The following is a 12,593-nucleotide window of genomic DNA, read 5'->3' as shown; positions in this document are numbered from 1 at the left end:
GCCCAAGCCAGGAGGGAATCCTGTTGACAACGGACCAGCAGTTCAGCGTCCAGGTCCCCAAGGGTGCTGTGCGGTGCCATCCATGGCCCAGCCCCACTCCTGGAGAGGTTTCGTTCTCACACAGGCTCTCATCATACAGCTGATGGTCCCGGAGCATGGGTGGACCTTCCTAGCAAAAGTCCAGGGCCCCACTGGATATCAATGTCTCTGTTGGCTCCCAAATGGGGTGCCCAGGAGAGCCTTTCCCTGACAGCCATGCCTCATCGGAACCACCAACCTTCCAGCCGGGCTTGGGCTTAATCACCCCAGTCTTTGTTTCTGCACTGTGGAATAGTTCATATGGACAGAAACATCTGTGCGTACCTATAAGGTGCAAATGGCAATATGGTGAAAATCCATGTACCCACCACCCCGCCTGAGAAATAGAAAGAGAAAGGAAGTGGGCCTTCCTTAGCGCCCTGAGCCCTGACCCCCAGGAGGAGCCCATCCTCGGAGTGGCGCATCTCGTCTCCTCATGGTCCCTGCGTTCAGACTCGTGACACGGAATCTGTCTGCCCTCCCATGTTGTCCCTCTGTGTTCATCGCTGCTCTTCCCTCAAGACTGGCCTGCAGTGATGCTTGGAGGTGGAGTTCAGCTTCCGGTGCCAGGGACAAGCTGTGGCTTCCTGCTAGCAAAACACTGCTCTGTTTTGTTTTCCTCATTTTTCAGGGGGCATCAGGGGGCATTTTTCAGGTGAGCCCTGGGCAGCTCATGCTGCAGCAGCAGACACCCTGTTTGTTCTCAGGAACCTTCCTCTGTGTTCTGGGATTGAGCAGGACATGTGACCAGTCAGGGCTGGGGGCTCTGCCCTCTGACACTTTCTCAAGCGTGGTTCAGGGACCACCTGTTCAGAGCGATGCTTGTCAGAAATGAGTCTTTGTCCCATCCCTGATGGGACACCCCCGTGAGGCCCAGGGACTGACTCCCCAACCCCAAGTGCAGAGACACTTGTGAACGCAAGCATTTAAGAAATGCTGTACCTGAAAAGCGACAAGGAATCCCATAGGCCTGCTATTGGGATCTGCTGTATGACTGCTTGAAGAGCATCTGCGCCTTGTCTAACAAGCGTGGTCACGTTCTCCGTTTCTGAGCAGTCACTCTTCCTTAGGGGCACAATGTTACAACCACAGCTTCTGGGACAGTCACCTGGGTCAGAGCCATCTCAAGGCATCCTGACCTCATGGCTGGTCCTTTGTCTTCATGACGGTCTCGGTGCCTCAGTGTTTCATCAGTGGCACCTTTGAATAGCTGGTCGGGAGCCAGGTGTGGGCGAGTGCCCAGCAGGGCATGTGCGGCCCTGGGGACTCAGGATAGACCACTGATGCGTGACACCTCTCCCTCCCCAGGCGGTAGTAATGGCCCCTTTCTGTGCGGGAAGCAGACCACATTTGAAGGTGGAATGAGGGAGCCTGCAATCGTGTGGTGGCCCGGACGCATCCCTGCAGGCCAGGTGAGTCAGAGGTTGGCCAGGTGGCCAGGCCTGTGGTCATCATGGGGTGTGGAGACTCAGTCCCCCCGTGGGCCTCCTCCCTCTATTCATTCTGCCTTGCCCAGGAAACGCTGGAGTCACACTCACTGCTCTCCTCCAAACAGGGCCCCTCCCAGAGGAGGCAGCTGGTGAAGGATACATGGGTTGGGCATTGGAAATCCCCCACAGACATGGCATGGGATGTTCGTAGCTGCCATGGGGCAAGGAGGCATCTATAGTTAATTAATGTGGCAGTCCTGAGTGCAACTGACTAGAACAGTTTCTTTCCTGCAGGACTTGTCAGAGCCTTGAGTGTGCTAATGAGTATCATGGACTTCTGGCAGGGGCATAGAGCAAGCTGAGTTTTTAAAATCTTGTTTGGTCATAGAACCTGTTTTTCCAAAGTGCGTCTCCCAGTCCACTGCTCTGTGGACACATTCCTAGAGATAGCAGCAGCTGGACCACATGGCTGGTAGCTGTCTACAGCGCACAGGTGCAGATTGCAGGGCTGGGTGACCTGGTCCTCTGGCTGAGCACGGTGTGTGTCATGCTCCTCAGAGCCCTTGCTCTACTCCTGACTTGGCTGAGAACTTGGGGTTTTCTCTAGCTGGGCACCTTGGTTCAGACGCCCTCAGGGTGTCAAGACGGCTATTTGTAGGCGTGTGTGTCACTCATTGTCTCAGCTGGTCTTTCTTCCCTTGTGAGCTTCTCCGGAGAACACTGTTCTCAGCACTGGTGTCACCTCAGCCCTCACAGCAGCGCCTTGGGGGCCTCTGAGTGTCCTGTGGCTGCTGAAGCAATCGCCACATGAGGGGCTGGAACCACACATGTTTGTTATCACATGTCTGAAGGTCAGACGTCCTGCCCTGTCTCCCGGGGCTAGAATCAGGTGTCACAGGGCTGGTTCCTCCTGGAGGCTCCAGGGGAGAACACGTTTCCTGGTCTTTTTCCGGCTTCTTGGCCCTCAGCTCCTCCCTCCATCATCTAGGCCAGCACCCTGACTCAGGCCCTCCCGCCCCTCTCCCAGTGTTAGGACCCTATGATTACCCTGGGCCTGCCCAGGGACCCAGGAGCCGCCTCTTCTAAGGTCAGCTGATTGACAGCCTGATTCTCCTTCGCAGTGTAAGGAAACATTCACAGAATTGGGCGTGGAGGTCCCTGGGCGTTTTTGTTCAGCCTGTCGCCGTCACCATCACCATCATCATCATCATCATCGTCCCCATTCCTCATGTCAGCAAACTGAGACCCAGCAGAGGCAGTCACTTGTTGGGACCTACCACCTGGCAGGTGGCAGAGCTGGGGCAGACCCGCAGGCATAGGGCATGGAGCCCACCTTCCTCCTCCACACACGCGCACAGCCTCTCCCTCCTGGGACGGTCCTGTGGAGACCCCTCTCCCCACCCCCTCTGCCTGTGGGAGGCTCCAGCCTTTGGGATCCTCTGCCCTTTGCCTGCCTGTCTCCCAGGCCCTCTGGGTCCTGCTCCCTGGAGGAGAAAGAACAGATCGCACAGAGCTATGCGGCTGCCTTCTCTCCACCACATCCCATGACACACACTGAAATTGAATTAGGCGGGGCTATCAGGACTGTACTCTGTGATAACTGGGAGAGGATTTTATTTAAACACTCCCTGCCATTTGTCCAACCAGTTTCAAATATTTAGCTCTCCCCTTCATGCCTGGCGGGGTGACTTTATTAATTGTAGCCTTTGATTCAGAGTTAAGTCTTGAAAGTGCTGATAACAGCCTTGGTGACTTCTGCCACGGGCCCATGGCAGACAAATTGCGTTTTCTTAAAGACATTATGTGCACGTCGTGAGTGTCTATTTTTCAAAAAGAGCATCTTCCATGAGTGCGCCCAGCTGTTCTGTGCTGATATGAGGACTTTAGATATCCGCTCCTTCCCGCACCACCCCCACCTGGCACTGCAATCTCTTCTCCTTATTTATTTTTCCAGACGGTTAAAGTATCTGGATTTCTTTCTTTTTTTTTCTTTTCTCTCTTTTGTCCTTAAAAAAAAAAAAAATAGTGAGAAGGGAGGGGAGCCGCTGGAATGTTTCTCCTCCCCTCTGCTTTAAAGAATCTTTAAACCGAACGTTGACCTTCATGCCCCCCCTGCACTGGGCTGCAAAAACAGATGATGCAAGTGGCCCTGACGAGTGTGCTCCGTTTCCTTGTGGAGAGGAATGGAGGCGAGAGTGCCCTGGGGCGTGGGAATCCTGAAGTTGGGCAGTGGCCCAGGAGGATGCTTGCTCTGCCAAACCTGCCCACAGGCCCTCTAGGGTTCTCCCCACTAACAAGGCCCTTGCCGCCAGATCCAGCGTTCAGGAGTGAAGGAACTGGGGGGGCTCCAGACAAGGCAGAGCTGTGTGTAGGGAACAGATGTGTGTCCGAGGAGACGAGTGGGCAGCCCCCAGCCACAACTCCTTAGGCCTGTCCAAAGGGCCACCTCCTGCTGGCTCTGTGGAGTTGGACCATTACATGTGAGCAGGCGCAGCCTCTGGAGAAAAGGCCAGCCAGTCCTCACCCCCCAGTCCAGTCCGTCTGCCCTCCCTCCCCCTCCCACCTCTCTTCCCCTTGCTCTCCATGTTACTCTGGGTCTCAAGGGTCTTTCTTCCACCTGCACTTGAACCTGACTTGGCAATTCACAGTGACAGTGTTAAAATGACATGACAGTCGTTTTAACAGTCGTTTCAGGGAGGGCCTCCTGAGGTGGGACCCCGCAGGTGGCTCCCTGGGAGGGCACGTCTTCTCCCTTCTGTCTGGTTCCCATTTGAAGGCGCTGGGGAGGGGGCGGGGCCCTGCCTGTGCTGTGGTCAGACAGCCGGTTTGATCCCCACTTAGCCCCTGATCTCCCCGAGGCCACTCCTGGTGACAGGGCCTGTCCCGCCTTCTCAGGCCCTGAGGTGGGAGAGTTGTGTGGTCGCCACATTCAGTCAGCCAGATGCTCACGGACATGTGGAGTTCCAGAAGAACCTGGGGTTGGGTGGGACTGGGACCAAGCTAGGGCCGGGCGTGTGCAAACACGTGTGTACGTCGTGTTCTCGTGTATGAACACACTGTACAGGTTGCGGCTGCGTGGCCATGTGTGTGTGAGCCCGCATGCCTCTGTAGACCCAGCCAGGCAGCAGCAGAACACACAGCCCTGGCCCCTGGCCCCTGGCCCCTGACCACCTTCTGGTCAGGGCAGGTCGTCATCCTGAGTACGTGTCTGCCCGTGTTCATTTCAGGTGAGCCACCAGCTGGGCAGCGTCATGGACCTCTTCACCACCAGCCTGTCCCTCGCGGGCCTGGAGCCGCCCAGCGACAGGGTGATTGATGGCCTCAACCTCCTCCCTGCCATGCTGCAGGGCAAGCTGATGGACAGGTTAGTTCTAGACGGCACGCACCCCTGCCCCTCCCCCCAGCACCAGGTGACAGAGCCGGAACTGGCTGACAAAGCAGGTTTCCTCACCCAGCTGGCTCAGGGCAAAGGAAGGCGAGACCCTTGGGACCTTCCAATACAAAATGCATCCTCCCTGCAGGGTCCATCCCTTCTGTCTTGGCCATGGGTCCCTCTGCCCAAGTCACCAGCCACCCCAAACCTCTGGAGCCAGGTCCTACCTTCCCCCTCTGCACTAAAATGCTTTGTGTCCAGAGTCAGTTTCTCTCCAGCTACCCATCTCGGGGTTTAGGGCAGGGATTAGACAGGCTTGTGTTTTGTTTTTGGTTTTGTTTTCAATATTGCTTATTTTTTTCTCCCTTGAAACCTGACACAAAAGCCTGTTGACTGTGGAGGAGGGAAGGTGCCTGAGGCCACAGGCTCCGTGAGCTGTCTTCCCCTCAGTGGGGCCAGAGCCTCTGTCTGGCAGCCATCTGCTACTAGCTTCCCTCCCCACCTAGCCTCACAAGGCCAAGAACGATGGGTGACTGTGGGCTCACCCCGCAGCTTGGGGGACCTCTGCACCTGTGCCCATGTGATTTCAGCACGGTCGTGTCTGTAACATCTCAGCCCGAACCATGCGCCTGGGTCTCTTCAGTCACCTGAGCCTTCCCCTCCCTCCCTAACAGGCCCATATTCTATTACCGTGGCAACACGCTGATGGCGGTCACCCTGGGCCAGTACAAGGCCCACTTCTGGACCTGGACCAACTCATGGGAGGAGTTCAGACAGGTAAGGGGACTTGGGGCTGTGGACTCTGCACCGCCACCCCCCACCTTATCCTTAAGGGTGCATCTGAGCAGAGGAGGTCGGCAGGAGGCTTCTGCCGAGTGCTGTCGGCCTCACAGGTCGCATGCTTCCCGCCATAAGGGGTTGGGGTCGCCATGGTGTAGTTATAAGGACATCACCTCGGGACTTGGATGCTCCACCCTCTCTGAGGCCACCCAGAGCCTGGGGAAAGGAGGCCTCAGGGCAGGCTCAGACCCAGACCCAGGCCAGTCGCCTCAGGGCCCAGATGAACCCAGGGTACCTTCCCCCGACTCCCTCTCCATGTTCCCCGCGCCCCACTTTCCCCCTCCGAGGCCTGGCCAGGTGCTCTGTGAAGGGCTGTCATAGTGTCTGCATCACAGTGTCTGCCCCGAGGGCTTATGGACCCCAGAGTGCTTAGCACATGGTCTCAGATTCCTGCTGCCCCTCAGGGCATTTTCTCTCCACTGCCATCCTGCCTACCCTTCCGTCTTCCTGCATCTTCTCTCTGCTGCCTCCTCCTACACCCCCTCCCACCCCCAGGTCTCTCAGCCCCCACCCCTCCCAGCGTCTGGGTCTTTAGACACAGGAAAAACTTGCTAATGTGCCTTAATTGGGAGGAAAAGCAATTTAAGTTAATGAAAAATCTAAATACTAGAACACTCTGCACCACTTGGGATGCAGATTGCAGACTTAGTGGATCACTGGTCTGTCTGGTCCTGGGCTGGGCCCAGGGGCTACCTGTGCAATGCCCGACCGCGGGGACCCCAGGCACTCGGGCAGAGCCGAGCACAATGTGTGCTTCCGCCACGCGGCCAGTGCCCGTGAACTTCCCGATGGTGATCAGAAGCATGGCGAGGCAGCGGGCGGGCTCAGACGGACCCAGCGAGCCTTTGCTTCTCTTCTGCCTTCTATGGGCCCCTCAGACTCTGTGACAACAACCCCCAATCGGGCCTCTTCTGGAACTCTCCCTCAGTGAGCGGCATGGCCTGGCCTGTGCTCTTGTCTCTGGTCTTCCCAGACCCCACTCGGCCCTCCTGACTTATGGCCACCACCTCCTCTCCCCATCCCCCAACTGCCGGGGCCACGCCTGGCTTGCCCTTTAGACACCCAGGGGCTAAGAAGCTGTAGCAGCACCCAAAAGGCACCCAGAGGCTGGCAGTGTGGGGACCTTAAGGGACAGCCATGTGGCCTCGCTTCTCCCTTCTTTCCCTGCCATCCACACAGGGACTGCCCGGGGCCTCTGGGGTCCCCACTGTTTGCTGCTTAAGAATCCAGGTGGCCCAGCTGGCAGGTGTGGCTGGTGTTCTGAGAACCACCCCTCAGCCCTCCCTGCAGCTCCCTGTCCTGTGAGCTCTCAGGGCCTTTTGGGGCAGGGTCCTGTCAGCCCTGGGCCAAGTGAGACACAGCCCAGCTTCTACTCACCCAGAACTCAGAAGGACTGGGAGAGCGTTTCCAGAAAGAGCGCCAAAAAAGTCCAGCACCTGTACAGCCTGTCCTGACTCGACCATGTTTATGGTGGGGTTAGGATGTGTCAGGAAAGGCCACCCCAGAACAGTCGGCTGGTACTCCCCTCACTGCCCAGCCCCCACCCAGTGTCCAGCGGATGCATGTCTTCCATTTTCTGAGGGTTGTTTGTGAGAGCACCTGGGCTGCTCTAGTCTGCATGGCTTCTGTTTTCTTGGTAGGTGAAGCACAAAACACTCCCTTCTCCAATGTGTGTAGAGACTAGGGGAGGCCCTAGGGCAGCTGGTGGACACAGAATCAGCTGTGGGTTCACTACATTGCATCTCAGCAGTCACAATTTGATTTAAATGCCACGGGGACTGCCACACTGCCGTTTGATGGCCCTTCTCCCCCCAGGGATCAATAAAGCTCGGGGCGCGTGAAGTCAGAAAGAAAGGACCCCGCGGCCATCAACAGCTCCCCTGAGCACCAGGGGAGACTTTGATCCTCCTCCCGTCCCTTCCAGACAGTTACCACATTAGGGACAGCTTTGTTCAGAGGCCACATGGAGCCCAGCTCCGGGAGAGGCCTGGGGTACAACTCAGCTGGGTGTGTGACTGTCTGCGGTTCCCAGGTTTGGGGGTCACGTGAGTGGACCTGGCTGTACACTTGTCCTGGGGTGTCTCACTCTCTCTAGGTACCCCCTCCCCAGTCCTGGGGTCCTGCTGTGTGGTGCCCCACCTGCCTGAGCCCCAGGTCTTCCATCCACTCACAACTGGTGGATGTTAGAGGAGGAGGAGGAGGGAGTGAGCATCTTTCCCTGCCGAACCTGGGGTCACTGTCCCGGACAAGTCCACGACCTCCCACCATGGAGGCTGCCTGAGGCCATGGGAAAGAGGGCAGAGGGAGGTACATGTACCCATGTGACCTGCACTTCTGGACTCAATGCCAGGCGTTAGCCACAGTGCACGCTCATCCCCCTCCTCCCTCCCACCCTCCAAAAAGCCTGCTGTGACCTGCAGGTGCGCCTGCTCCCACTCCAGGGGAAGAGGGGAGAAGGAAAGCTGCATGGTGAGGGGGCTGGCTCAGCTGCAGTGCCCCCAGGGTGAGACTCACATGACAACAGTTGTAAGAGAAAACTCCTATACTAATTAGCAGGATCTTAATTAAATAGCTTATTTGATTTGCATCCAAATTATAATTTGTCTTCTGTCTAGACTGAGCTACTTCTCCATTAACCGCTCAGCATTTTTATGCTAAATGTGGTTGTTTCTCTCCCACTGTTAAATTCGTATTTGTTCTCTGGCAGTTCTCCTAGAAGGTCAAAGGGTCACCTCCTTTGGAAGCCCTGCGTGTCCACTGTTGGCCGTGCTCAGTAACTTAGACTACAGCCCCTGACTCGGGACTCGACTGCTCAGTGCAGATAAATGGAATTTCACGGGCTCCTAACTTCCCTGCTTTATTGAAAAGCAGAATATTAAGTGCTCCACTGCCCAGCTGTCCATTACAGACACATAGGGGTTAGAAATGGTTTGCCTGTCAGGTGGCACTAACACCTACAGAAAGCCTTTCACAGGGCACGGATCACAGCCACCTCTCCAGACTTGTCTGTCAACACTGCCCTGTGTTAGCTGGAGACTGGGGTCCCCCTGGCCTCATCTGATTCCCCCTGGATGGTAGGGAGCTTTTCCTTTTCCCAAGTCAGGGAGCCCCAAAGGCAGCCTTCAGGCCTTGGCGGCCCAGAGCTCCAGACTGCAGGCCACAGCTTTGAGGGAGCATCTGGCCTGAGGCCACATTCAGGCTTCAGGGCTGCCCAGGACCTGGACAAAGCTCAGAACACACTCTGATCTAGGAAGCCCGTTCTAGACACACATCAGAGGCCACATTGTAAAGAACCCAGGAGGCGGAGGAGGCCTGAGCGGGGCTCGCCCGTGGGGCCGTGGGGGCCACACCTGAGCCTTGGGGGAGCCTGGCATTATCTGCACTCTCTATCTTTTCCTGTTTCCTTGACTATATTAACCATAGTCATTGTAGGGTCCCTGCCTGTTAACTTGGTCATCTGGGTCCCCTCTGGGCCGTTCCTGTGTTTGTGTTTTTCTGGCTTTCAGGCCCAAGGTCCCTCCTCACCAGTGAAGGGTCTTGAAGGACTGTTGAGCACCATGCATTGATGTGGTTAGAGTGAGGGTGTAAAGCTTTGCTCTGGAAATTAGAGGCAGTCAAGATGTGAAATGGGCTTGAATAGTTTAAAGAGATTCACACACACACACCCACACACACACACACACCCAGAAAAGGGGGGGAGGTTCCAAAAAACTAGGAGATAGTACACAGGGCATGACCGCTCAGCAGCCGTGGGGCCCAGGAGGGTGGGAAGGCTCCACCCTGTAGGATCCCATCCTCAGGCCTGCTCGGGCCTTGACCGCTCAGACTCGTTCAGGATGGACTGGCCAGCCTCGTGGCTGGATCTCACACACTCACACAGACAGTGCTCACCTGTCCTCCCTGCTTCTTGTTGCAGGGCATTGATTTCTGCCCTGGGCAGAACATCTCAGGAGTCACCACCCACACGCAGGAAGAGCACACGAAGCTGCCCCTGGTCTTCCATCTGGGACGAGACCCAGGGGAGAGGTATCCCCTCAGGTGAGCGGGGCGCAGGGAGGCCTGGAGACTGCCAGGCTGTAGTCAGGGCACACAGCCCTGCCCCTGCAGCCCCAGGCCTTTAGCCCGTCTCGCTGGTGCCTCCATGGCTAGAGCCAACCTGGGGACCTGGGCGCAGGCTCCATCGAGGTAGATCATAAGGACAGAGACGACCGCTGAGCACCCCCTCCCAGTGGCAACGTGCAGAAGGTTGACACAGTGAGGTAGCTAAGGTGGAAGAGGCTTGGTTCGAATCCTGCCTCTCCCCCTCACTGGCTGTGAATGTGGCCAGATATCACCACTTCCCCACCTTAGCAGCCCCCAAAATTCAAGGTCATAGGGCGAAGATGTGTGGAACACGCCCTCCCGAGAGTGCCCTCGTTAGATTCATGTCACCACTGTTTGGGGGTGCTGTGGCATTCAGGGTTATTGCCCCAATTGGAGGCTCCCTTGGGCACCCACCTACACCCCCTGCTCCCTCAGAAGCCTGCAACACCTCATGTCTGGGCTACAGAAGAGGAGGCGGGGACCTGGGTAGGGACATGACTTGCCCAGGGTCCCCTGGGGGACACAGCTGTGGGCAAGAAGCTCCTGGAGCCGCCGCCTTATTCAGAAGGGTCCAGGGCTGAGTGTGGCGCCTCCTGGAGTCTCCCGCCTGCACTCCCACAGCGGTGTGAGAAGCCTTGTCCCCAAAACTGCTGAACTTGGTGAAGCCAGTCCTTCCCAGTGCATTTGGCCACAGAATCCTCGAAAGAAAGAAAATACGCCTGAGACCTGCTTTGAGAAGCATGGGGGCTGTGTGGAGAGAGTGTAGCCAACAGAGCAGGCAGTGTCAGACTGGTGTGGAGGTCTGAGGAGCAGGGCTGACCTGGGGGTGACAGTGTCAGACGTGCTCCGAGACAGCAGCAATGGGGGCAGGGCCTGTCACTCCTGAGAGGAGGAAACCTGGGCCAAAGAGATTAAAGAGGGACCGTGAAAGTGGGGAAAAGGCCTCTGGGAACCTGCCAGGATCTGGTACAGCCTGGGGCCAGCAGGGATGCAGGATGCTCTTCTGGTCCACCCATCGGCCAAGGCCCTAAACAGGAAGACTGAAGAGTCACGGTTGCTGTCCCTGTCCCATGGCTCTGCCTGACACCTTATTTATAGGGAAGGACAAGTGGGGCAGAGGTGGAGGCCCCGGCCCCTCTCAGCTATCTCTTCCCAGGAGGCGGCTGGATGGTGGCACCATCTGGGAAGGGTCCTCTGGTCCGCAGGCCCCTTCCTGGCCTACCTGGGCGTCCTACCCCACCCACCTTACTCCTCTCCTCCCCACCTCAGTGATCTGATGCACTCTCACCTCTAGCTTTGCCAGCACCGAGTACCTGGACGTCCTTCGCAGGATCACCCCAGTCGTTGAGCAGCACCAGGAGGCCTTGGTCCCTGGACAGCCCCAGCTCAACGTGTGCAACCAGGCGGTCATGGTAAGTGGTTTCTACGTGGCTGTCAGTGCTGGGAGGGTGCGATGTGAGTGCCGTGGGGCTGTACGCCCAGCACTGCACCTTCATCCTGGACACAAGCCCCAGAGGTTTGCGGCGAGTCTGGCAGCCTCTTGGATGCAGGGTGACCACTGGGCAGTGTGTTGGACACCAGCAGAGAGCACGCTTCCAGAGGCTGCTGGGGCTGCCGGCCAGAACCCCGCTTCCCTCCTGTTTCTGTCTTAGGTCTCACAGGTGTGAGGGGCCACTTGACCCCTCTACAGATGCAGGACAAGCCAGACCTGTGGGGTGTGGACATGGCCTGGGTATATGGCCTGCCCATGGGGCCCACCTCTCAGCACAGCAGACGCAGGTCCCTGCAGGGACAGACCTCCTTGAAGCACGTGGGGGGCCCACCTGGTAACTGGAAGTGTCTGGCACCCATCTCCACAAAGACAGGCAATTCACGTGTCTCAGTGTCAGAAGCTCCGGTGGCACCTCAAATCCCACAGAGCAAAGCTGGATGGCTTAGCCTGGCTTCCCAGCCTGTCAGCCCCTCTCCCCAAGCACCCCACTCCCTGGACCCATGAGGCCGTTGTGAGGGCAGCTAAGCACCCTGAAGTGCAGCCGGGCCAAATGGAGCCCAGGGTGCCTGCCCCCATGAGGGAAGTGATTGTGTGAGCAGTCAGCGTGCAGAGGGGGTGCGATGGGAGGAAACTGCAGGGAAAATGGAGTCGGGATATTAGAAGCATTTTCCTAGCAGTGAGGATTATTAGCGGGGGGAGAGCCTTGGCAGTGGCTGCGGGGACTGAGCTGGACGAAGCCACCAGGGCCAGAGGGGACGGGCTCGTCACTGTTGCCCACATCTGGGGCTCACCACAGGAAGACATTCAGGGCGGGCACCAGCAGGCCCCCCGCTTCTTAGAGGGGTGCCAGGCTGGTATGCTGGCCTGTAAACTCAGCAGTAAAGTAGAAGAGTCAGGGACCCCAAGGTCCGTCAGGTCCCAGGAGCCTCAGAGCACCCTACCTGGGGAAGAACCCCTGGTGCCTGCTCCAGACCCCATCTTGTCCTTCTGTGAAAGCAATGCTGTGCCCGACCCCAACACAATGTCTCCCTTCCCCCAGTGGCACCTGCGCTACGGTGCAAGCAGAGTCCCAGCTTCTTAGAGACGAAGAGGGTCTCAGGAAGGGGAGGGGTGGGTAGGGGAGAGGAGAGGCGGCTGACCTGGCCAGGGCACTGCCACCATCTCCTGAGCGCCGCAGGAACTGCCAGTCTGGCTGCCGCTTGAATGGAAGAACGTGGGGGACACCCACCCCCGCAAACCCCAAAAATGAACTGAAGACAAGTGGGAACAGTGTGGGTTAGCCCCTAGACTTAACGTG

At 57.5% G+C, this 12,593-nt stretch overlaps 1 protein-coding gene across 2 annotated transcripts in view; it reads left to right on the top strand.

Moving 5' to 3' along the window:
- GALNS (galactosamine (N-acetyl)-6-sulfatase) overlaps window positions 1-12,593 on the top strand; it is a 30,061-nt gene that overhangs the window by 15,370 nt on the left and 2,098 nt on the right. For both annotated transcript variants that reach the window (XM_033127404.1, XM_033127405.1), the window contains 5 exons: window positions 1,387-1,490; window positions 4,736-4,872; window positions 5,556-5,658; window positions 9,638-9,759; window positions 11,099-11,216. In XM_033127404.1, the coding sequence (XP_032983295.1) occupies window positions 1,387-1,490; window positions 4,736-4,872; window positions 5,556-5,658; window positions 9,638-9,759; window positions 11,099-11,216 (584 nt within the window). The remainder of the gene's footprint in view (window positions 1-1,386; window positions 1,491-4,735; window positions 4,873-5,555; window positions 5,659-9,637; window positions 9,760-11,098; window positions 11,217-12,593) is intronic.

The sequence above is a fragment of the Rhinolophus ferrumequinum genome, chromosome 15 (genome assembly GCF_004115265.2).
Source record: "Rhinolophus ferrumequinum isolate MPI-CBG mRhiFer1 chromosome 15, mRhiFer1_v1.p, whole genome shotgun sequence".
NCBI lineage: Eukaryota > Metazoa > Chordata > Mammalia > Chiroptera > Rhinolophidae > Rhinolophus > Rhinolophus ferrumequinum.
Note: the sequence above shows the minus strand (reverse complement) of the source record. Positions and strands in the feature narration are given on the sequence as shown.